This window comes from Phascolarctos cinereus, unplaced genomic scaffold (assembly GCF_003287225.1).
Source record: "Phascolarctos cinereus isolate Bilbo 61053 unplaced genomic scaffold, phaCin_HiC Scaffold_5;HRSCAF=322, whole genome shotgun sequence".
NCBI lineage: Eukaryota > Metazoa > Chordata > Mammalia > Diprotodontia > Phascolarctidae > Phascolarctos > Phascolarctos cinereus.
The window spans coordinates 340,670,415-340,697,917 of record NW_027555958.1 but is presented as its reverse complement, the minus strand read 5'-3'; the positions used below and the strand labels follow the sequence as shown (position 1 = coordinate 340,697,917).

The 27,503-nt window shown below is 34.3% G+C and overlaps 1 protein-coding gene across 1 annotated transcript in view; it reads right to left on the bottom strand.

Annotated features, from left to right (window-relative positions):
• RYR2 (ryanodine receptor 2) overlaps window positions 1-27,503 on the bottom strand; it is a 794,727-nt gene that overhangs the window by 92,858 nt on the left and 674,366 nt on the right. Inside the window, 4 exon segments of the mRNA XM_078156251.1 lie at window positions 5,485-5,561; window positions 10,158-10,237; window positions 12,647-12,746; window positions 27,303-27,356. Of these exon segments, the coding sequence (XP_078012377.1) occupies window positions 5,485-5,561; window positions 10,158-10,237; window positions 12,647-12,746; window positions 27,303-27,356 (311 nt within the window).

The following is a 27,503-nucleotide window of genomic DNA, read 5'->3' as shown; positions in this document are numbered from 1 at the left end:
TGAGAAAATGTTGTTACTTGTGATATTAAATCAAGTCAAGGGTATGACAGAGTGCTAGACTTGGTGTCTGAAGAAACACCTCAAGTGTGAATCCTGTCTTCTACTCACTAGCTCTGTGACCAAAAACAAGGCAATTAACATCTCTGAGCTTCATCTGCATCTGTAGAAGAGAAAATGTAAGTAGAATAATTCCAAATTTGTACCTAGATTTGCCTTACCTGCTTAATCTCATAGAAACTTACTGGACTTACACATAGCATGTATATGTAAGTGCCCATTTTATTTGGCACACATAAATCTTGCCTTTCCAGAAGAAACTAGGAAAGTCTGTCTTGTCTCTCTCTGTAATGTGCCAACTCTGCAAAATTATGAAGCTACATTTGCTCAAAGATCTCTGCGGACATAAGGCTTCTGACAGTATCTTCTTTAATATATTTGTATTTGACTAAAGGATAAGAACTCTATCTCAATCAGACATGAATAGCTCTCTTCCTGCTTTGCGCTCAAGAGAACAGTCACATTCCTTATTACTTGGGCATGTGTATTGTATATCAAGCCTCATATTTCTCTTTTTCTTCCAGGACTGTGCACTCTGAGATGAGTACTTGAGATCCCTTCCTCTTCTTTGCTTCTGGTGTCAGTAAAGGTCACTCACTTCTTCTCTCTGACATAGCTCCTCATATATGTGCAGTGACAGATATAATACCAAAATGCCATTACTGTACTGAAATTCAAACCAAAAGGAATGATTTCCCCAGACACAGAGCTGTCTATAATACATACTTAGTTAATTATCTGTTAACTAGAGTGTAGTCCTTTGTATGCCATGACTTGGAGTTGTTTTGAGGCTCACATGAGATGATGTATGCAAAATGCTTTGCAAAATTAAAGTATTACATATTAGCTATCATTAATTTTCTCCAAAATCTTAAATGTGAAATCATATGAAATTATGTACAAAAAAAAATTTCCTCTGTAACAGATTGGCTTAATTAGTTAATATTCTGTCCCTAATCACCAATTTACCTTAGGGATATTATGTACTTCTTAACCTTGGACAGCATTTATAGGTTCCATTAATATGTTTACTGACATTGAAAATTATTCATTTTTAGTCTATTGCTCACAAATATAAGTTTTCTAAATGTCCTATAATACAGAGTAAAGTATATTCTCTTTCTTCCACAAAATGACTCAAAGCCCTGTTATTTTTTCTCCTTAGCTCCTATTCCACCCTACCAAGTACAACATCTTGTACATGGGAAACAGTTAAGAAATGTTTGTTGAATTTCATAATTTACTTAGAAAAGCACAGCCGTGTTACCTTCTATTTCTTTCTCTTTTTTTTTTTAGGTAGTTGGGGTTAAGTGACTTGCCCAGGGTCACACAGTAGTAAGTGTCAAGTGTTTGGTCCGAGGCCAGATTTGAACTCAGGTCCTCCTGACTTCAAGGCTGGTGCTCTATCCACTGTGCCACCTCGCTGCCCCCTATTTCTTTTTTTTTTTAAAGTCTACACTGTCTACTTGGTTGGGGGAGGCTGTTAATCTTTCCAGAGAATGGCCTTCCTGTGACAACTGGATTCAGTCTGAAGTAATTTCCTCAATCTGTAACCTTTTAAAATCAATAATAGTTTCAATAACATTAATATCTTCCTGAATAATATCAAAGACGACAGATTCCATTTTATAGATCTAATGTATTATAAGAGAAATAAAGAGCTGTGACCAAATTTTAAGTAATGTTTACCTATTTCAAATCAACTTCATTCATCTGATATAACTAATAAATACAATTATAAGGTGATGCTTATATAGCTCAGGAATTACCTTTGATTTGTGTACAGACAAAACTGCAGGTAGGATGCATCTAGTGATTTGGCTTATAGATAAAAATGAGGGTCTTTAACTTTTCAAAAAGCTTTCAAACAAATCTCACTTGCTTATAATAATAAATTGTGTGTAGGCAAGGCAGATAATATTATCCTAATTTTATGGTTGGGGATTCTAAAAAACAAAAAGTGGTGGAAGGCAGTGGCTAAGTGTATAACAAGTCTATGACACAAGTCTTTTAGGACCACTACTCTTTTCATGCCATTATACTGACTCAATTCAATAGCAAATTTGAGTCAATAAATATTTATTAGGTACTTATCTTGTGCAAAATACTGTGCTAGGCTTTCGAGATTACAAAAGCAAAAATTACAACATTCCCTGTTCCCAAAGAATATACATTATAGTCAACAATGAAGATCATTTCCACACTGGAAAGACTCATTTTAGGAGTCCACTAAATGAGTGTTCATAAACACAAAGATTGTGAACTTTAAGAAGACTGGATGTGACCTACATGAATTTGGGAAAATTAGTTAACCTTTCCAGGCCTCAGTTTGTTCATCCTTAGAATAACAGGGCTAGACTAGATCTAATCTTCCACGTAGATTCGCAGATGATGTGAAATCAATGCATCTCTTCCTATGTATCTACCTATCTTTTCACTCTATACCATCTTAGACTCTCTCTGTCCTTCCTGATTATATTGCACCATTTATCCCTACTCTTTAATCCATCTTTAATCTTTTCCCCCAAACTGTATGCTCAGGATTCTTCAAGCACATAATGCTCAAGTTTTTCCTTTTCTTAGTTAACATTCCCACACATTCCTATCATCCTCTTTGCAGCATTTGACACTGTGTTCTGTCTTTTTAATACTTTCTCCTTTTCTACACCCTATCCTTCTTTGGCTTCAGTGGCATTGCATTCTTATAGGTCTCCTCCTTCCTCTCTGACCACTCCTGCCCTGGCTTCTTTGGTGGTTCTTTATTCTCCTCAATCCTTTAAACACGAGTGATTCTTGTCCATATTTTTACACATTCTCTTCCTCAGTGATCCTTTTCCATGTATTTAGTGATTATTACAGAAGATTCTCAGAGCTTTAGATTCCTAGCCCTAATCTTTCCTCAGAGCTTCAGTTTTCCAGCTGTTCATCCTCCTCCAAATCCTGGCTCCACGCTTTAACTTCTGTTTTTATAAATGTGCCACCATCCTTTTAGCAAGCTCAAATCACTTTTGATTCTTTCCTCTCTCTTAACCTCTACCTCCTCTGTAATAATTCTTTCATCCCTTCTCTCTACTCACATGAAAACCACCATACATTAGGCTTTCATTACCTCACTTAGATTAATTATAATAATTATAATTATCTAGCCTCATAACAAGTCTTTCTGTTCTATGCTATCCCATTTTCACACTGCTGATAATCTTCCTGATACGCTGCTCTGATCATGTGATTTCCTTACCCAAAAAACCTCAGTTGTTCCCTCTAAAGGATAAAGCACAGAGACACGCATTTTTATTCACTTCATTTCCCACCTTGCTGATGCCCTTGATTTCATGATCTCCAGAAACTCATCATTCTGCAAGATGAGATCAATTCTGAAACTCAAATGAAATCAGCACTCTTTGCTCCTGGGGTTGCCCTCTGCTTGGAGAGAGTGAGGGAAGGCAGTGGGTATCTGGGAGTTTCTCTTAGAACATCTGTTTGAGGAGGCCACCCAGAGAATTTACACCTTATCATTTCCCATCCTACTGATGTCTTGGATTTCATGATCTTCAGAAATTCATCATTCTGTAAAGTGAATTCAACTCTAATTCATACCTCCTCAGATCATTTCTCACCCTGTCTACAGGACTTTACCATAGTTCCACGACTAGGTACCATATGTGTTGCCTTCTCCCATTAGATTATGAGTTCCTTGAGGGTAAGAACTATCTTATATCAATTTTTGTTTTCCTTGGGCTTAGCACAGTGCCTAGCACATAGTAGGAGCTTACTAAATGTTCACTGACTCACTCTAACTCACAGATCATGATCTGTTTTGCTTGACTATATTTATTTATTACTAGGGAGACTTTATTTGACTGATGAGAGTCGCTGAGTATTGAGAGTAATACACAAAAAGAAGACAACAAAGAGAGTCAATCAACACTAAAAATTACACATATGAGAGCAAATTTCAGAAAGGGTAACACAGATAAGCAGGATAATTTCATTAATTTGATGTTAAGTCCAAAACACATTTTAAAGAACCCAAACTATATAAAACAGTTCATAATTTTATATATAATTATTTTTCTACTCTTCCTGGTATAGTAAAATATTCATATTTGCTAAGTACAACAAAAATAATTTTTTTTTAAAAAAGTATAAACTCCTAATTCAAGGACTAAAGTCCTACCTCTAGCCCCCAAGTGTGCCTACAATCTGCTAATTACACTTTATTGTTTACTACTTCCTTTCAGGAACACTGTTTTAGCCAAACCAGATTATTCTGCCTCTCCCACTTTCACCCTCCCTTTTTATATCTGTTCTTTTGCTTAGGCTCCATTGCTCAACCTAGTCCCATTGCTTTCTTCAAGGAAAAACTCGGATATCACCTCCTCCATCGAGGCTTCCCACTCTCAAGCCCCTCCTCAATCTGAATTTATCAGTTTCCCCTTGAAATTTCTCATAGTAATTTTCTATGTATTTATGACACTACCTCTCATATCATTATGTCTCCACACTTCTATCCCTTAGAAATCAGGGTCTATGTCATATGTATATTTATCTAACATACAGCTTCAAATATAGTAAGTGCTTAATAAATGATCTCTTAAGGCTAAATGCAATCACTTTTTCCTCATTCTTCTTGGCCTCTTTGCAGTTTTTTAGATCACCTCATTTCCTCCTGGATATGTTCTTTTTTGGGGTTTTGTGATACTGTTCTTCCTAGTTCTACTCCTACCTGTCTGACAATTCCCTTTTGGTAGCCTTTGATTGATCATCAACCACATCCTGCTGCCTAACTGGGAGTCTTTTTCAAGACTCGTTCTTGATTTTCTTTCTTTTCTCTATACCCTCTCTTTTAGTGATCTCATCAACACTAGCTTATTTTTCTAGCCTTATTTCACATCACCTTTCTCCTTCCCACCTTACTCTATATTCTGGTCAAATAGACTTACTTACTCTTCTTTATGCAAAACAATTCATATTCTACCTGATGGCTTTGTACAGGCAATCCTACAGGTCTGAAATGTTCTGCCACTTCAACTCGACCTTTTGGAATACCTAGGCACCACATCCTACAAAAAGCCTATCCTGATTCTATCCTTGGTTAAAGTTCTACCCTACCTGAAATTACTCTGCATTTACTTATGTAAATATGTACTATGCACTAATTAAAATGTAATTCTTTGAAGGTAGGAATTGTTTCCCTTTTAGTCTTTATATGCTTAGTAACGAACACGGTGACCTGCACATAACAGGACCTTCATGAATGTTTATTGAATTGAAGTGGAAGCCACTTTTAATTTCAACATTTCTTTTTTTCAGAAGCCTAACTACATGAAATAAATTAAGTTTCTTCATCTTGCTATATCATATATGTTATACTTTTTAAATGTTTAAAGAAAAATGCTGATTGATTGAAAGAAGGTATTTTCTTACCTACATGACTGCATCAGGCCAGCAAGGCTCTGAAAGAAACCCACATCCTTTTTCTCCTTGAGGTAGTCAAGCATTTTCTATGACAAATACATAAACCACATACTCACTGAATATAAAACAAAATTTTTGATCATTTTGATCAATGTAGATGAATATACCTTGCATATGAAAAATATTAATAATATCTTTGCAATGGAGTACTGTCAGATAAGTTAAAGCAAGATAGAAATAAATTCATATGCACATGAGTGAATGAATGCACCATGAAACAGTGAAGTTGTTTTTCCACGAATACCATAAACATCAGTGAAATGAGATATTTCCCCCTACCCTCAGAGCAGTCTGGAATAAAGTTTTGGAGATTCTAGAACAAATAAATCGCAGAGGGGTCTGTTTGGAGATGACTCCAAAAAAGATTAGTAAAATAAAAATAGTTTCCAAAAACAGTACTATAATTTGAAAATTGTAAATACTTCTCATTAGCACCATACTTAGAAATTCAGTTCCCTCTATTGTCACCCTCATAAAGTATCACATCATTCAACTATGGAAATTGTTTTAATGCATTCTTAGAATGATGTTCTGAATGAGGAAACCAAAACATCAATTGTATTAATACTTAAGCAATGTATGTGTTACATTTTTATCTCAGTTTACTATCACACGGCATAGGGAAACTATAAATAAAATATTTCAGTTACTAAAATTTTAAAAGATCACAGTATATTGAAAACAAATTCATAAAAAAATTATGACCAACTCTTCTATGGGGGTAAAGATCCATCACACCTCTCAACTTCTTGGGAGAAATATAGTGCATTGGAAAGAGCACTAGATTTGCAATCAAAGCACCTGAATTTGAATTCTAGCTTTGCAATGTAGTACCTGTGTAACCCTAAGTGCATGTCACTTCATCTCTATTATCTACAGCATCTTTAGTCATAAAATGAAGGGGCTGGACTAGATGACCTTTAAGCATCCTTCAAATTCTAAATCTATGATCTCATGACAATAAATAAGAAAATAATAAATCTCCTAAACAATGTTAGGTCAAACACCTAAACTATCTTAGTGGACTTAAGTATGGCCATCTACAGGAAATTTTTCTGATCCTCCCAACCACTAGTGCTCATTCTTCCTAACTGATAACTTTAAATACATAGGTATATATAATATATTCTACATGCACATATGTATTACATAATTATTCTTTATATACATATATATTCTGTACATATGCATATATTAATTGTATTATATTTATTGTCCATGTATATATAAGTGCATGCATATTCTCTCTGTACTCATTTGTATATAAAAAAAATATGTACATGTCTCCTCCAGAAGAACATAAGCCCCTTGAAAGCAGGGATAGTATCCTTTTTTGCATTTGTATTCCCAGTACCCAGCAGATAGTAGGTACTTAATAAATGTTTGTTAATTGGTGATTAAGTAGAAATCTACCTCTAGCAATTAATGTTTTAGAAAAAGTCCCTTGTGGGTATAAGACCACTAACTAGGCCTAGAGGACAAAGAAATGTGCCTTAACTACTTATTAATATAATACGGTTGTAGAATCTTAATCTCTGGAGTAAAAGAACAGACTAGATTAGATGGGTCTCTCAGGGTGCCTCATAAACTACGTTTTTGTGATTCTATAGACTCAGTAGGACAGTCTTCAAATAACAGAACAGAAGGCTGGCAGTTAAATCCATATGACTAAATATATACTATAGGAAACACGAGGCATTGTCCTTATTACAATCAGGGAGAGAAACAGGATGGTTTATTCTGAGCATAAGGACCACAGCATCAAGGAAGCATAGACCTATAGGTGGAAGGAGCTTCAGAAGCAAAAAGAAATAGCTGGCGACACTGTGAGGGGTCTATAAGAAAGGAAATGAAGAATGCCATCATCTATGAAATCTATTCACAGTGAAAATTTCCATGGTGATTCTTTTGCAAGGAGGAGAAGATTTTCCTGAAAGTCAGCCACTAAAGAACTCTTAAATCCCCTAGTTTTTAGAGAATGGCATATAAATGGCTTCATTATTAATTTCTGCAGGCTCTCTGAAACTTTGCAAGTTGACTTTGATCAGTCAGCAAGCATTTATTAAGAGTTTACTATTTGGCAGGTACTATGCTAAACACTGAGGATATAATGAGTAGCTAAAAGAGTACCTGCCTCCAGAGAAGTGCCTTTTCATAAGTCCATTTTAAAAAGTGAATCCTTTTTTTTGGAGAATTATTTATCCCTATCATTTCACCACTTACCCATTGGGCTGAGGAATTTGTTATTAGGTTTATCAAAATCACTATTTTTGATTGCTTCTATTTTTTGTTTGGGGTGTGTGTGTGTGTGTGTGTGTGTGTGTGTGTGTGTGTGTATGTGTATTCAACTTGGGTTTTGGCACTATCAAAAAGATTTGATGATAACCATTTATAATAAAGTATGGCTACATCCCCTTCATTCGTACTTTTTCATCTTAATTTCCTTTTAGATTTTGGATCTTTTCTCCTTCAAGTAAATTCTTTTATTATTTTGCCAAATTCTAAAAAGTAGCCTCTTGATAATTTCACTGGAATGGCACTACATCTGTAATTTAATCTAGATAGTATTGTCATTTTTATTACATTGATATGACCATACTAAGAATAGTTACTCTCAACAGTATTTTAAATCTGCCTTTATTTTTGTCATGCATATTTAGTATTTGTATTAAATAAATCTTTTGGGTGTTGCTAGTTACTTCCCAGATATGTAATGCATTTTGTGGTTACTTTGAATGCAATTTCTCGTTACCTTTTCTTTCTTTCCTTTTTTTTTTCCTTTGTTAGTATTGACCAAATATACTGATGATTTTTGTGGATCATAGCATATTCTGGACAGCTATAAAATAACTTCCTCATATTCCATAAGCAAGCAGAGTTCTTAAAGAGTTAGTTCCCTGTTTTCATATTAGCCCTAGTTCAGGTACACAACACAGGCATTAGCAGAGTTATATAAATGTAAGACATAATAAGAAAAAAAACTTAATTGAAACAAATTAGCCATATGGATATGAAAATGCAATGACATCTTTACAACCAAAGTAGTTAATCTGCAATCATATTCTTAGGTTGAAATATATGATATGAAATGCACGATAAGAAAGGAAGCTCTCAACTGTGAAAAAGAAATATTTTTTAATTTTAAAATTTCTCTGACAAGAGATCATCCAGAAATATGAGCAACTAAAAAAACAGACAACATCAAGAGCCATTCTCCAATGGACAAGTGATCAAATAACATGGGAAAAAAAAGCAGTTCTCAAAAGAATGGTAAATTATTAACAACAATATGAAAAGATGCTTCAAATAACTAACAAAAGAAATACAAATTAAAAAGAAATACAAATTTAAAGAACTCTTGAGGTTCTCCCTCATGCCTAGAAAAGTGGCAAAGGTGACAAAAGATGAGAAGAGTGAACAGTGGTGGGGCTATGGAAAGACAGCTCCATGAATGTACTACTTCTGGAGTCATGAACTGCTTCATCCATTCTGTAAAGTAATTTGGAATTTTTGCTTTAAAAATGATTAAAATACCCATGCCCTGTGTATGGCCCAGAGGTCCCACTGTATACTCCAAAATGGCCAAAGGTGGAAAAAGAAATTCCATGTAGACTAAAAGATTCATAGAACTACTATTTATGGGAACAAAGAACTAGAAAAAAGCAGATGCCTATTGATTGGGAAATAGCTAAATAAATGATGTTACATGAATAGGATGGAAAATTACTGTGCCATAAAAATGATGAATATGAAGAATTCAGAGGAACATGAGAAGCTATATGATGAATCAGTGTGAAGTGAGCAGAACCAGGAAAATAATCTATACCATGACTACAACAATGGAAATGGAAAGAACAACAAAAAGAATATGTGTAACTGATGAGGAAATGCTCTCTCCCTCCTTTATAGAAGTTAGGAATTCCTAGTGTGGAACATTTCATATACTGTCAAATTCAGTTAATGTGATCATTCATGTTATTTATTTATTGCTTTTTTAAAAAATCTGTTTAAAGAGAAGACTCACTGAATAGGGGAGAGAGAGATATCAGATAATGAAAATGTAAAAGCAAATGACATTAATGCAAATAAAATGAAAAGAAATGTAGTGTTTAAATTGATGTCACTAACTAAAAGTCACTAAAAGTGGCTTGGGACTAGACATTTTAAAAATTCAGTGTATAACATACATATTCAGGTGAGTTAACCCTTATTCAGGTGATTTTAACTCTACTATTTACTTAAAAGCACCTAACTCTCACTATTAGCAAGGAAGATGAAAAGTGGGAGAATCTGACTTCATAATATTAATGTATCATGTAGTAACAAGGCATATATCACTTCAAAATTTATGAAGTATCCTAAACACATTAATTATCTCATTAGATTCTTATATCCTTGCAAAGTAGGTACAAGTATTTTATAAATGAGAACTGAGACTCAGAAGAGTTAAATAAATTGGTCATGGTCATAGTATCAGAGATATTTTTTGAATCAGGTCTTCCTGATTGTCCTCTTTACCCAATTTCTGATTATTTTTCTATTCATTTAGAACACTACATACATAGTTATTAATGGTACATTAACTAGACCATGGTAAAATTAGAAAGATTTTAAGAAATTACCTGTTGTACCGTAGAATTTCCGCCATTTAAGATGGCAATTCCAAGCTTCAGGGTAGCAGCTACCATTGGTCCAGTTTCACCTTAAAAATATAAAGGCATTATTTTCTAGATCACTTTGAGTCTACTGTACTAATTTATCCTGACTTACACACATGCACTACCAACTAGAGTTTATTTATATAATTATTATTGTTTTTTTATGTTACCTTATTGACCAGAAATGACAGTAATAATACCATAGTAATATTCAACAAAATAACACTATCATTGCCTTACATGTTTGTTTACAGAATAGAAGTGGCCTAATTTCTTTAATAAAAGAAAAAATATCTATTGTGGAACTTTGATGTCAGCTTCTCTGTTTGCAAAATAAACTCCACATGGTATCCCATCTAAGGGGGAAAAAAAACTATCTAGGAAAGATTTTTTAAAATACGGTTGATTTGGCTTAAAGGACTGACTTATTTTTAAAATAATAGTAGCCTAAAGCCTTGGGTTACAAAACTGAACATATTTGATGAAATAATTTTTAAAGTAATATGTGTGGAATAAGAATTTGTTATAAATATTTTTAAAAGATTATTATTATGAAGATCCACTTAAACTGACAGATCTTAATAATTAAGTTAACTGAACCATATAGTATATTAATATTTGAACTTTATTCATACTCATATCAGAAATAACTGATATAACTATATAATTACTTTTAAATTATATTATATAATTATATATATATATATCCATAACTATATAACTATATATTTACTCCATAACTATATAATTACTTATCTCTATAACTATATAATTATTTTTTCATTGACAATTATTTTTAATATAATTTGCATCATGAGTATAATGCAAAAAAATGGCATTGGGGGATGAGTTCTTAAAGCATGTTGACAGAGCATATGATCCACCTTGTACTAATTCACATGGAGACTTGGTAAATTTGTTTCTATTTGTTTCTAGGCATACTTAATAGACGAGCCACTTTCCTTCCCACTTCAGTGCACACTAGTTTCCTCATTAAACTAACATGATGGTTACTAACATTAATAATGCAAGAACTCTACACATATCAATGTATGTTTAAAGATTTGACCACACAGATCTGTAAGAGAACTTTGGGTAAGGATTTTTTTTTGGGTGAGGCAATTGGGGTTAAGTGACTTGCCCAAAGTCACACAGCTAATAAGTACTATGTGTCTGAGGCCGGATTTGAACTCAGGTCCTCCTGACTCTAGAGTCCGGTACTCTATCCACCATGCCACCTCGCTGTCCCAAACTTTGGGTAATGATTAATGAAAAATACTAGTATCAAGAACTTTTATTTCTATGTTCAGTTTTTAACTCTATAACTCTGAACATATCCAAAACAACTTTTCACCCCGAAACCTACTCTTCCTCCTAATTTCTGTTTCTATGTATCAAAGGCACCACCTTTGATTCCTCTACTAGGTTTACAACCCAGGAGTCATCCTTGACTTTTTATTCTCTCCCATTTTGTATATCCAATCCATTGCCAAGCCTTGTTGATTACATCTCCTGAACATCTCTCAAAACTGTTTCCTTCTCTCTACTTATACCACAACAGTCTTAGTTTAAGTTCTCATCACTTCTCGCCTGGGCAACTTCAATAGCTTCTTAATTGGGCTTCCTATATACAGCTTCTTTCCTCTCCAATCCAGCCTCCACATTGCTGCCAAACTGATATTCCTAAAGCTTAAGTTTGACCATATCACAAGATTTCCATTACCTCTAGGACATAGCAACATATGGATTCTACTTGGAACATATCTGGAATTTAAAGCCCTTCATAATCTGGCTCTGGCCTATCTTTCCAAATTGATGACACATTCCTCCTTTTTAAACACTACGTGCTCCATCCCAACTGTCCTGTCCTATATAAAGAGTACATTCCAACACCGGCCTCTGGACCTTTTGCCTCAGCTATTCTTCTTACTGGGGATGCCCTACCTCCTCCCTTATACTTCTTGGAATCCTTAGTTCCCTTCAAAGCCCAGTTCAAGGATCATCTTCAAAGGGCCCTTTCTGATTTCCCCTTAAATGTCTTCCCCTAAATTAGTTTATTTATTTTGTTTATAGCCTATATTTAATTTTCTGTGAATGTACTGTATTCCACTGGCATAAAGTGAGCTTCTTGAAGGCAAGTATGAACGTACTTTTTAATTTCTATCCCCATGACTGGCACACAGTAGACTTTTAAAAAATATTTGTTAACTGACATAATGGACAGATTTCAAAATGTTGAGGTCAGGTTTTTTCAGTAAGAGTTCTGAGGGAAGATCTTTACAAATGAGGGAAAAGGGAAAATGAACTAAGTGATGAAAGTTGAAATTTGATAAACAGGAGCCTACAATGCCCATTAAAAGAATGATTTTGTGGACATAAATAAGTAATTTACATAAAGAGATCACAATGAGGGGAAAAAGGCTATTAAAGTGCAGCATTTTGCAAATCCTTACCTTTGCTGGCACTGATTGTCTGTAGCACCATTTCGGCAGCCCCTCTGTCATGTAATCGCGCTTGCTGGTATAGGAGTTTTTGCTTTTCCATTTCTTTTTCCTGAACACAAATCCCAATCATTTATGTTGTGGTCATCAGTGAACATAAAAGAAGTCTAAAGACCATAATTTTTAAAGTCATCTCTTCATGTATGGGCTCTATGACAACATTATTAACCATTTCAACACAAACAATGTTACTGAACAGATACCAACATATTCAACTCATTTTCCCCCCTTTTTTACTTTTCTCAATATACTTTTAGTGCTGGTTTATTAGGATGGATTTTCTCAATTGTGAATTGTTCGATTAGTCCAAAGCATATATCACAGTTTTGTAGTACTTCATTAAACTTGCACTTTTTGAATTGTATTTTTGTGCATTTATTTTTTACATTTTTAGTAATCTCCCATGACATGACCATAACTTGATACTGCTCAGCAAATGACTTGAGTTGCAAGTTGTCACTGAATCATAGAAAAGCTTGATCTGAGACATCTTGGAGTTTAACCAAAATTGAAAGCTAATATAAAAAAGAGGTAGATTTCAACTAAGTGTACTTATCATACTCATCACCCCAATCACATTGATCCCCAAAGAATAAAGAATGCAATGTGCCTTTATATTTTGCATTCTCTGGTGGTAATAAACGATACTGCATGGCGCTGCTGGAGCAATGATTGAAGTTTGTTCTTTTCCGTTTAAACTACCACTGAAAACATAAAGAAGAAAATAAAAATAAAATATAAAGGCACAGCAAGTTCAAGACTAGTATGATCATTCACTTGAGCAATCCAGTTCGCTGGAGAATTGAGACGGGACTAAGCAGTATAAGTTGAAAAATGAAAGTTGCATAGAGCCCTTTGACAGCGAGTCCATCAGAATGGCGTGGTAGAAAAGCTTAGTCAATGGGACATGAAACAACCAATTAGTATCATGTCCAAAAACACAACGGCCAAAACATATATGACCTAAGAGCAGGAACAGCTGCAGCAGAAGTAGCCAGAGTGACAGCTTTGCTGCCATAAACTTTCCATCCAAAGTACGGAAAATAGACACTGGAAGATGGAAGAGGTTTAAAAAATGAAGGCTTGCTAGTTACATAATATGAAAAATAAAGTAAACTAAAAGGAGGGGGGAAATAAATGGGCTCAAACAAATGAAAAAAGAAACCTTTAAATCAAAAGCAACCAACACAGACATTTATGCTGTTACCAGAGAGTTCTCGCCGAGGCTGGCAAATTTGTTTCTTAAATCTTTGATAATATCGTGCTGCGAAAACAAAATTGATCAGGTTTTTTTTTTTCACACTACAGTTAGCGCTCCTGTGGTTAATTTTTATTTTTTTCTTAAGTTATGTGATAGGCCTAAATGGAAGCACAGAAAAGAAAAAAAAGGCAGCTTTGCTTTATATGTAGCCATGCTAACATCTAAAAGGTTTGCCTTCATGTTTAAACCTCTTCCTGTGAAGTCAAAAAACAAAACGAAAACAAAACCACACACACATACACAAAACTATATTGTTGTTACAACACAGTTTCAGGAAAACTGAAAGAAAACCCTTTTGTCTGCTCTTCAGGTGCTGCTTAAAACTGATGAGCAACATTTGATTCTTCTTTTTAGACCCAACAATCTTTTACTTTCCTTCCACTGCTAGAGCTGCTTACGGTGTTTGCTTCCAGCTTAAATGACTTATATTTTGTTAAAGAAGAGCTTCTCAATAAAAGAGTGGTAAGAAAATACATTAACACAAACACCATATTATTACTACCAGCAAAAGAATCAAGGGATGAGAAGAGATGGAGGTAGAGAAAGGGCCAGTTCCTGTGTTGATAGAAGAGAACAAATGAAGACAGCCTTCAGGTTGACTTGACAAATAACCACCAAATATGAGCATAGTTGAGTAGAAATGCTCAAAGACAGAACAACTCAGATTCCTGGTCTCCTCCACATTAGCTGAATGTGACGAAGTACATTGACTGTAAACATCATCTGTAGATTCTATTTATTGCTTTGTATATTGCACCTAGCATTGGGGTAATTTATGTATATTTTTCTGGAAGACAAAAAGACTCACTTGAGTAAGCATCCAGGCAAAAGGTATACGGAGTGAGAAATGTCAGGTCAATCTTATCTCTATAGTACACTATTAATGGTTACATTTTTAGATTGAGTGGCAATTAGTAATTCTTCTCGAGTGCATCATTTTCTCTAAGAATTACCTAGTCTATTTCATAGAATCCCTTATTATTGAAAAGTATGTCATAACTTTAAAGTCTTGACACCTTATTAAAAAAAAAGGTTTAGGATAATAAATGGGAACTAAGGTGAAGAGAATAAGATTCCTTGTACATTAGGATTTAAAAGCCAGGGGAAAAATACAATTTACTGCAGAAGTATTTCCATTTTTCTTTCTAGTTCATGTTTTTTCCTAGCAAATTTTAGGAAAGTGCTATAATTTTGGTATCTTAGGTGAATGATTTAATTTTTTAAAAGAGTTGCTATAATCAGAATAAAATCCAGGATACTGTAGAATAATTGTCAAATGGAAACAGATAATTGATGTTTCCAGAAATCATTCCATGGAGGTAGTTTTTATTTATTTATTTTTATTTAGGGTAGCTCTTGATTTGTGAAAGGCAGCATGGCATAGTGGAAAGATGACCTTGGAGTCAGAAAGATTTTGGCTCAAGTCCTGCCTCTTACATATATTGTGTGGACAAAAAACTTAACTTCTCACTACCACAAGCAATTTTCTAAAATTACAACTCGCAAGGCAGGTACCAAACTTTATCGGTAGTAGGAATTCTTCACTGAGAATTCCCTTTATCAATTAAATCATAGATTTGGTTAAAAACAGAAAAAGCACACCACAGTGCTTTTATTTAGAGATTCAGGTTATCTGAATTTCAACATGATCTCTAATTAAAATGACCATTTGGTTATTCTACACTTGTGGAATTTTGCCAGGGTTACAGAAGAAAGGAAGCAGTTTGAAAAAAATAAAGTTAATTTAAATTTATCCCCAAAGAATATCATTTTAGAAAGTGAGAGAATTAAGAATCATTAGATGTTATCACAAATAGGTTGCGATGAAGCTCTCAAGAGCAGATGCGTCCATCAGTGAGACAAGAGATGTGATCTGAATATATGAATTTGAAATACTAATCAAACAACAGCTTCTTTTCAGAGTAACAACTCTGAAACCAAATCTCTAGCTCATATTTTGTGAGTGTATCTCAAGCTACTGGCATTAAAAGAGTGAAACAAAATAAGACATTTCTCAACAAAGAGCATAGTCCTTTTGCATCTTTAATAGTTTGCCTAAAGTTAAGACCAAGAAGAGAAAACAAAACAAGAAGCATAAATAACAATGGTCCTTTATTTCTTGATGGTCAAAGAGTTTTTTCTAATCCTATTTTCCAAAGTACTAGAGTTTTTTTGACCAATACAGTAGATTTCTTCTTTCTGAAAGGACAATCTTCAGTACTTTCTAGAATTTACAAGTGGCAATTGCAGCTAAAGGCTGATGATTTGAATTTGACCAGTTAAGGTTCCTATAGGGTCCAATAATCTTCAGTATAGTTATTTTCAAGTCTTCCACATTTGCTGAGAAAAATACCATCTTATTTACTTTAAGATCTCTTCTACATGTTTTAAGAAAGCAAGCTGTGAATCCACTTTCATGAAATGAATTATATATTTTTAAATCCAAGGGGAAATAATGTTTTAAAATAAAAATGTTATTTTATTTGACATGTTTTTAAAGGACTCACAATGTATTAGAGATATAGAGAAGATTTATACAGAACAAATTTTTTACTCACTAAATAGAATAATAAAAAAGATACTGACAGAAAACTGAAGTTGATAAGCACGTGCAAGAAAGATGGAAGGAAATAAAGTGGCAAGAACTTGCTAATGATACTGATTCAGATCATTAATGTATAAAAAACCAAGAGATCTGGATACTCTATAGTGCTGTAGATACTAAAAATCTAGGCTTTTCTAATATGTTACTTCTATGTAGTAAATGAAATTATGTCTACTTTACATCATGGAGAAAACAATTACACTGTCTTATTTATTCAATATTCTGAATATACATAGTAAGTAATTTATAAATTAATGGTGAATTGATTGCATGGAAGTATCTTACAATGTTAATAGCTTTTGTAGAAGTAATCTAAAGAAAACCAAATTACAGATGATACAGTATTTGGCAGTTTTGTCATACAAGAAGATACAAAAGCAAACACAACATCAACATTCTTTTTGTATAGATTCAATTTTTAGTCAATGAGCTCTTTAGAAGAAAATACATACAATTACAAGTTAATTAAAATTTTTGATTAAAATATTTTTAGTTTGGTGTTCAACAAATTTTATTTTCACATTCCATCAAAACAATTTCTCCTTGTGCTCTACTCAATACTACTAAAATTTTTCTACACTTTCATTTCTCAATATTCAAAAAGACATCCTTATAAATGATCAAGTTGAAATTGTTCAAATCTAGCATGGAGATTTCTTAAGCATTTAACAATTATAATAACTGGAATCTTAGATGTTCACTTCACATGACATCTCACTTGCTATCACAATGCAATATCTTTATCCAAATTTTCTGTGTTAAAATCTGGCAGCAAGTAATTACTAATAAGCTGTCATGAACAATAAAATTATGAGAAGAAATAAACTTATTAAAGGAAAGAGGGAAGGGAGGTAAAGGGAACAAGTGTTCATTTATGAAGTACCTATTATATACCAGACACAGTGCAAAGCAGTTGATAAGCACTATCTTTTTTGATTTGATTTTTGAAGATTCAGAAGATTAAATCAACAAAGGGTGGAATGGATTTTCTATATTATATCTTTCTACATTATTTAGAATATAGAAATGTGATCAGATATTACGAACAACTACATTTCTGCAGGAATGTTTGTGGAACATTCTGCTTATTTTCAATTACTTAAAAAGTACATTAAAAAGAGGACATACAGCTAAGATGAAATAGCTTTTATAACTGAAGGTCTTGCTGACAGATTCTACAACACTAAACTACCAAAAGAATGGTTCAAGGTGGAGCAGTGGATAAGAGTGTGGAGCCTAAAGTCAAGATGACTCATCTTCCTGAGTTCAAAACCAGCCTCAGATACTTACTAGCTGTGTAAACCCTTGGCAAATCACTTAACCTTGTTTGCCTCAGTTTTCTCATCTGTAAAATGAGCTGAAGAAGGAAATGGCAAACCAGTACAGTATTTTTGCCAAGAAAATCCTAAATAAGGTGATGAAGAGTTGGACATGACTAAAACAACTGAATAACATAAAATGATAAAAACTGCTAAGTCACATTCTTGAGGATAGCCAACAATATCCAACAGTGTGATATATTGTACCCTGCACGTATATTCAGACTTTCTCAATCACTTTGGTGATTCTCCTCCCCCTCTCCCCTTTCTTTAAAAATATTCATTGTTATATGTGACACCTAATTGGTATGGGAAAGTGATACTGGGGGGAAATTTTGTGACGTAAAAATAAGATATACAAATAAAACTTATTTTATGAAAGGAAATATATAACAAGTATTATGTAATATAATAAAGAAAACTTCTACTTTACATTTCCCTCCCTAAGAAATATATAATATATATGTGTATATATATATGTACGTATATATATATATACACACACACACACACATACATATACATAATATATATAATGTGTATATATGTACATGTATAAATGTAGGCAAAATAGAGAACAGAAAATAAGATGGCTAACCAGAGTGACAGACAGGATATGGTAAAGAAAACAGACCTTAAAGAAAAAAGAAAAAAAAATGTGTACATATTCAACAACAATTTTGAATAATTTTGGTCAAGAAATAGGCTGGAAAAATTGGCATCTTGGGTATCAGGTAGGTATAATTAAGGGAATTTTATCATACTTTTGCAGGGAAAATCTCCATCACTGTTTATGTAGTGGAAAGGAGCTATTTTTTCCTCTTAATTATGACTTATCTATAAATGATCTGTAAAAGTGAATGGAAGGATAGAAAAAGCTTTTGTTTTACCAACTTTTTCACAGTCATAAGTGCCATTTGAGAATTTATTTGAAGAAGAAAACTATTCTTGAGTGCAACTGATCACAAATATATTTTTGAATTAAAAAATACATTAGACATTACCCAGTCCAAATCCCTCATTTTAAAAATGAAGAAGTTGAGCCCCAGAGAGATTAGCCAATTCGGCCAAGGTCAAAAAGAGAATAAATAGAAGAGCTTGGACTAAAATTTAGGTTTCCTGACTCATACCATGCTCTTTTAACTATATCATTATGAAAAGGCTATCTCTGCATGTAATATATTCTTACTTTTGAAAAGGAAAGCGGAGCTTAATTAAATGTAGTTAATATGACTATATGCTTCAACTAGGGTTATTATACCACACAAAATAAACACAACTAAATTTAAATACATTATATTGCTATGTGGTTTAATATCTATATCTATATTTCCTTGTGCTTACAATCTCAAAATGTGCTCTACACATCCAAAAATATTGACACATCAATTCTCTGTGATTTTAATATGAGATAAACCTAAAGATGGGAGTTTGGGTTACAGATTGGGGGTTGGGAAGTGAAGGAGAACATCATAATCCTTCCATTCTGAGTGCCCCACAGCCATATGTTTGATACTTACACATAGAGTTTGGGCCAAGGGAAGTCATAGTCACACTGTACTTTGTCCTGTCTGACCACATCTGGAGAATTTTATTCAGTTTTGGGCAACATTTGAAAAGAAGAAGAAACTGAGAGATGCTATAGGATGTATAGAATGCAACCAGGACAGTGATGAGCCTGGAGATCATGTCATATGAGCATAAATTATAGAAATGGTTGATATTTAAACTGGAGGAGAGAAGGTTCAAGGGACCAATGCAGCTGTTTCTAAGTATCTGAAAGAGGATTATATGGAAAGATTTGTATTGCTTGGCTGCAGAAGATAGAACTAGGAGCAATGGGCAAAAGGTGATGACAGGCAAATATAATTTTCTAAGTGAAAACTTTCTAACAATTAAAATTCTTCCAAAGTGTAATTAATTTTGGGGAGGTGGTAGGTTCCTCTTTACTAAAGGTTTTTGAGAAGATGCTAGGTGACCAACCACTTGGCAGGCATGTTGTAGAGGGAGCTCTAGTTTACTAGGTATTGGTTTGAGGGTTGTTTTTTTAAATTCTGAGATTCACTGATACCTTTTATGTCACACCATGCCTGCTTATAGTCAATCAGACACCAATTAATGAGTGAATCTCACCATAAGAATGAATTCTATCATAAATGAAAATAATTCTACCTTTAAATATGTGCCTTTCCCTTAAAGAGGAAGAAAAGCCCTGATTAGGATACTACTGTGTAGTTTATATATTTTTATGATCATAGAATAAAGAGCTAGAAGAGGTCTTAGAAATTATCTAATTTATCTCCCTCATTTAACAGATGAGGACACTTATAAGGGCCAAGAGATGTTTAGTGATTTGCTTAACATCCCAAAGGTAATAATCATAAATTAGATAGGATTCAAACCCAAGTGTCTGACTCAAAATCCAAAGTTTTTGAAAGTAGACAGGCTTCCTACCAAATGTGGGCCCTGTTTCTAAGTTCATGATTATTACCCATCAGTAATATTCTGAGAACTTTATGAAGCTTCCAAATATATTAGGATATAAAATGAAATCAAATAGCAGACGTTAATATTAAATTTTTACACAAAAAAACAACCTATAACTGGAAAGCTGGCTACCCAAAACACAAACACAGGGCATTTTTCACATATTCATACTATCTATTGTTTAAAAATTTGTTCACTATTCAAAAAATATCCATTGAGCACCAACTACGTAGAAAGCATTTTTCTAGGCAATATAAGGGCATATATAAACAAATAAAGTACAGCCCATCATCTCAAGGAGCTTAAAGTCTGGTAGGAGAGAGACGTCACATACAAAATAACACTGACACAAGATACATTCTTAGTATATAATAATAATTTTTTAAAAGTATTATGAGAGTTCTAAAATGACTCATGCATGATTGTAGGACTCAGAAGGTCTAAGAGAACCAGGGAAGACTTCATGTAGAAGGAGGCAACTGAAGTAGGACTTGAAGAACAGTGAGAACTTCAAAAGGAGGGAAATTTACTAAACAGCAATGAGAAGTAGAAACCATCAAAAGTGAATTATAAGTTATGGTTATCTATCTACAGAGTTTGAGTCTTCTGTTTCTTCTGCAGCTTCCTGTTCTAAGATAATAGTTAGCACTTTGGTATTCCAATATTTGTTTGATCTCACTGGTGTAATGATAATAGGTAGACTTTATATAGCATTTTAATGTGTGCAAAGTGCTTGATTTCATTTGAGCTTCAGAGCAACTGAATAAGGATGGTATTATTACTATCATTAAAATTTTATAGATGAGGAAATAGAGTCTGAGTGAGGTTAAGTTACAAGCTAAGGGTAACAGAGCTACTGAATGTCTGAGGCAGGATTTGAATGTAGGTCTTCCTGACTCCAAGTCCAGGGTTTTAGGGTTTTATCAGCCAAGGGACCCAGTGGATAGTATCTTGAACTCAAAATCAGGAAGACCTGTGTTCAAATAATGAATCTAGCACTTACTAGCTATGTCCCTAGAAAAGTCCATTAACTTCTGTCAGATTCAGTTTACTCATAAAATGATAATAGCACCTATATCACACAGTTGTTGTGAGGATCAAATGTGATCATGTATGTCAAGCACTTTGTAAACCATGAGGCATTATACTCATTATTATCTTGCTCTGTGCCATGTGTTCGTGGGTCTGCTTCTGAAGATTCAGATTGCAACCCACCCACTCCTGCATATCCTGTAGGACTCTTGTCCACTGATCCTCCATAAATGTCACCAAGGTCTACCCAATGTACTAGAACAGGGGTGGGGAACCTGTGGCCTTGTGGCCACATGTGGCCCTCTAGGTCCTTAAGTGCAGCCCTTTGACTGGGTCCAAACTTCACAGAACAAATGCCCTTAATAAAAGGATCTGTTCTATAAAACTTGGAGTCAGTCAAAAGGCTGCACCCAAGGACCTAGAAGGCCACGTGCACCCCTGCACTACAGCCTTTCTTGAATTCTCTTGACGTTGTTTAGATAAAAATATAGCACAAATACTGTCCATTGGCTATCTCTCATTCTTGGTACGTGATCAGCCCATCTTTCCTGACTTCCCACCTCTGGTAATAATAAATTTCTCCAATGATATCTGCTACACTTTCATGTGACATATGTAATATGTTGTAATCTGCTTATACCTGACACATCTATATTGTACTTTAGATGATCATCAGTTTCATTTGTTTGGAGCTGGAAACATTCTGTAACACAGCTATACAGCATCATCCAGAATAATAGTGGTGTTAAAAAGATGGACCTTTGTTTTAAGAAGTAGCTTGGTATTCTTGAAAGTACTGGGAATTTTCCCAAATGCAATCCAAACTGCTCTTCAGCTCCTGTTTGGTTCTTGGCCCAAGTCATTTTCTTTTTGTACTGTCTGTCCAAGATATCTGTACTGATGGAAGAAGTATATAGGTTGCCTATCCAGCTATTACAGTTTCAAAGTAGGTATTGTTCATGTACAGAACACCTAACATAGTAGTTAACAAGTCATCAATGAATGAAGGTTACTGTTTAATGGGATGCATGTGAAAAGTGTATCTTAAGTAAATGCCAAATGATAAGATGTTATTTACACGCACACATTGTGGAAGAGCCTTATTGGTTCCAAACACTAAGGCATCACTGTGAAAGACAGAGAATGGAATAAGACAATAGCCATCAAATTATTTCTGTACACCTATAAATTGTCATTTGCTGAATATACATTGGAGCGTAGCCTCCAATGCTTTTGGTTTAGCTTCTGTGACCTTCTCCAACATTTCTCATTCATATTTACTATTAAAACAACTGCCCAAGAGTAATTCCTTTTTAGGTCACCTCTTTTTAAAATTTCCCTGTATCTTGGTTAATGACAACTGTTGTACTATAAATGCTGGTCAATCCTCATTCTCCTCAACCTCTCTGAAGCCTTTGATACTGCTGATCACCCTCCTTGATATTCTTTTCTTTCTACATTTTCAGGACACTACTCTATCCCGGTTCTCCTCTTACCCATCTGACCACTCCTTCTCAGTCTCCTTTGCAGGATCCTTTTCAGATCATGCTCTCTAACCCTAGATGTCCCTTAAGATTCTGTCCTGGGCCCTCTTCTCTTCTCCCTCTGTAAGGCTTCATTTGGTGATCTCATCAATTCCCATGGATTTAATTACCATCTTTATGCTGTCGACTCTTAAATCTACCTATCCTGCCCTAGCCTCTCTGATGACTTTCAATCGCACATCTCCAATTGCCTTTCAGACATCTCAAACTGGGTGTCCTATAGACATCTTAAACTCAATATGTCTATAACAGAACTAATTTTTACCCCTAAACTCTCCCCTCACAACCTTGCTTTTTACTGTAGAGGGTAACCATCCTCCCAACCCCTCAGGCTCACAAACAAGTTATGATCCTTGAGACCTAATTATTTTTTGCCACCCATATCCAATCTGCTGCCAAAGCCTGTGGACATCATGCTTGCAACATCTTTTAAATACCCCACCTTCTCTCCTTTGACACTATTACCACTCTGGTGTAGGCCCTCATCACCTCACGCCTGGATTACTACAAAAGGCTACTGGTGGGTGTTCTCTCTCAACTCCAATATATCTTTCATTCAGCTACCAAAAACGTTTCCCTTAAAGCATAAGTCCAACCATGTGCCCCCTACTCAATAAACTCCAGTGGCTACCTATTACTTCCAGGATCAAATACAAAATCCTTTTTGCAGTATTCAAAGCCCTTCATCATCTAGCTCCCTCCTAACCTTTCCAGTCTTCTTATGCCTTCCTATCAGACACAGACTCCTTGATCTAGTGACATGGGCCTCCTGGCTGTCCCACGAAAAAGATACTCCAGCTCTTGGCCCTGGGCATTTTCTCCGAGTCTCATATGCCTAGCATGCTCCCTTTCCTCATGATCCCTACTAGTTTCCCTGGCTTCCTTTAAGTCTTAATTAAAATTCCACCTTTTACTTTTAATTAAGATACACTTACCAACCACTGTTAATTCAAGTGCCTTTCCTCTTTAAATTACTTCCTATTTATCCAGTATGTTTGTACATATTGTTTACTTGTTGCTTCTCCCATTAGACTGTGAGTAGGTATTGTCTGTTTGCTTCTTTTCTGTATTGCCAGCACTTAGCGCAGTGCCTGACACATAGTAGATGCTTAATAAGTGTTTACTGACTGACTGAAGGTTTATGAGACAGGCTTAGGTTCACTGGTTTTTGGAAGTGAAAAGACAAAGATTATCAGTAGTACATAACCAAATAACAGCAACTATTAATTACATTCCATTTATAATAAATAACTATATTATAAAAGATATAGTTCTTTCCAGAACTCACTAACAGAATATAACATAAGAGTAGCAAAGAATTTCACAATAAGAGTAGCTACATGATATAACAATATCCATTCATTTTGAAGAAAACAACTGGTAAAAGTAGTTAGTAGGTATCAGCTTGATAAAATAGAAACCTATCTAATTTTTTTTTGCTTTTCAACCAATTATATTAGTGTTATGTAGCCTAAAAGAACAGTTTTGTGTTTTTTAATCTGGCCTTGTGATTTTGTTGTTATAATCATCTGGCAAGTGCAAATGTTCTGTGTAATGAAGCACTTGTGTAGGGGCAGCAGGATGGCTCAGCAGACAGGGTGCTGGCCTGGAGTCAGGAAGACTCTTTTTCCTGAGTTCAAATCTGACCTTAAATACTTACTAGCTGTGCAACCCTGAGAAAGTAACTTAATCCTGTTTGCCTCAGTTTCCTCATTTGTAAAACAAGCTGGAGAAGGAAATGGCAAACCATTCCAGTACCTTTACCAAATAATATCACAAAGAGTTGGACACCACTGAAATGACTGAACAACAACCAGAGCACTGAGAGGTTATCTAACTTGCTCAAAGCCACAGAACCCAGATCATCTTTACTGTGACGTAAGCTCTCTATCCATTAGGCCACAATGCCCCAGAGAATAACAAAAACATTGTATGTGTAGTTGAGATTCATACAATATGTTGTCTAACATACTTATATATCTTGTGAGAACATGAAAACATTTTCTTACACATCACACACATAAAATATGTTCTTGTTTAAGAATATAGTTATTTAGAGATTATGCTTAAGTGGTATAATTTGTCTCAGATTAGACAAGGACCAATATCAAATCCAGAAAATATCTCTATCTCCTATCTGTCTCACTGTCTTAAAACTGGAAGGATTCCTTAGTGGTGCTAGCTCTTTGTCATATTATTGGAACCTATACTTTTGTGGAGAGTCTCATATCTGCTAAACCTTATTTGCTAACACCACCAGGAAAGGTGCTCAAAAGTTAGTTAGAGGGAAGATAACCCTCCCTTGAAATCAAGAATAAAATTTTCATTATGCTGCTTTTTGGATACACTTGCCTATCCTAGCTCCTATGGACACTTAAAAAAAACCAAAATCACAGTTGCCTAAATCTGCAATTCTGGACTGAGAACTTGACTCTTGATAGAACTTACAAAAAAGTGATACTGTAAAAGTTTTGCACAAATATCACTTTGGATTATGGAGGCCTGTAATGCTCTTTTTGAAACAGTCATTTACTATTAGTACTTTTTAAAATTTACATGTTAGGATATCATTAAGAAGACATTTCATTGAAAAAGTGAACTCCTATCTACTTTCTGCAACATTATCAACTACCTACTTTTTTTTTCCTCATAGCTAGAATTGTGTCAAATAACATCAAGAAAGACGAAGCCAGATGAAGCATGAATCTGATGATATCAAAAGATAGTTGGAATAATTTTTCTTGGTAAATAAAGTCCTTAGGCATTACCATGCCCATCAAAACTTTGAATCATGAATTCTCCAAATAACAAGAAGAACACACTATTCTAAACCAGATGAGAGATAATGATAAGACAAGTTGTGTTGCTGCCACAAACTTGGAGAAAGATTTTCAAGAACTTTTTCTATAAATGCATCCAAGATGTTGGGTCTAACAAAGGTAAATGTCACAAGAAACTGAAACTCAGACCCAGACAAATACACATAGATATATATATTTTTTACCTTGCTGCGTTGGGATCCTGTGACCTTAAGGAAGGGTGAGGATAAGAAGCAAAATAGCAATAAACAAGTGTCCACAAAATTGCTCTGAAGACAACTGATAGACCATACATGATGTGTACTTCAGACAATATCATTTGCTGCTTGAATTTTTAAAAATAAAATTTACTTTATTCTCCAATCAGTAAAGATGGACTCAAAGTTAGCATATTTATTGGATGAAAAGGCAAGATATTAATTTTATGTGTGGGGTTTTGGGGTCAGTAACTTTACTTATTTTCACATTTTTTAATCATTTGTTTCAGCACTGCAGAGATGTATATATACAGTTATTATAAGAAGGCTCAGTACCAGAAAAGGTATTCAGTGTTAAAAAATATTTTTAACGAGTCCACTGTATTCTAATAATTATTTCTGGTTGCTGATATATTTTCAAACTACTATTTCAAAACTTAGACATACAAATGAAGTGATAGAGAAGTAAATTAATTTGATCTTGTTTCTTTGCACTGGTTTCTTAAAACAAAATTTCTGAATGGAAATAGAACCAATAGTTGAGAAGAATGATAGTTAGCAAAGAGTAATTCTTCTCATTTGAAAAGAAACAAGGTTCTATAAATGTAGGGTGGATAATTATCTGCCTTTCTAAGGTAAAGCAACTGATTAATAATCATAGAGTTTCAAAAATATGTATTTGTAGACAGGATATGTAAATACAAGAACTGGTATGATAAATATTAGAAAAATGAAGGCCTAAGAAAATAGGCACCCCTGCCTCATGCATGCAAACTGCACCATGTGCGATTATCTACATATGTACAAGGAATGAGTGGTCTGATTGGCAGCAATCAAAACTGGCCAAAATCTTCAATCTTGTGACTTTTGAAAATTCAGGAAAAAATCATTATTAAAAATGTCCATAGGTTTTGCATTAAAGCTTAAGCCAAAATAATAAGCATGAATAATTAAAGGTATAACAAAAAAGCCCAGCAATGTTACTGATTCAGTGAAACCTTCCCTTATTAAATTTCTGTTAGGATTTCAAGGGGAAATATTTCCCAAGTAACAAAACATTTGAAAGTTCAATAGAAGCACTAGTATCTCTGAGGCTCCTGGGAAACACTCATTCTGAACATATGGGTTTTATTTTGCTCTACTATTCTGTCTTCTCCCGCCACCCCTCATCCTTTGCCCCCTTCTGTAAATGCTAGGACTCAAATTTGTCAATTCAGCTTCTGACATGCAGTTCATTGACACAATAAGCTGCAGGAAGCATGAAGCAAGAAACATAAATATCAGTTATAAGCTATGAAATAATGTTTCCAGGTAGAAAAAGAAAACAAAAAATGCCACTCTTACTTCAAAACTCTTAACTTCTTCTTCGCCATCGTCATCTTCCTCATCATGACAGCTCTGATATTTAAAAAAAGACAAAATTATTGTGCAGCAGGATGGTTTAGGATGAGTAAAGTTTTATATGCTATCACATATGATACAATGTATTGTGTGTTTAGATATTATTATATAATTATTATTGTTAATAATACTCCTACATTGAAA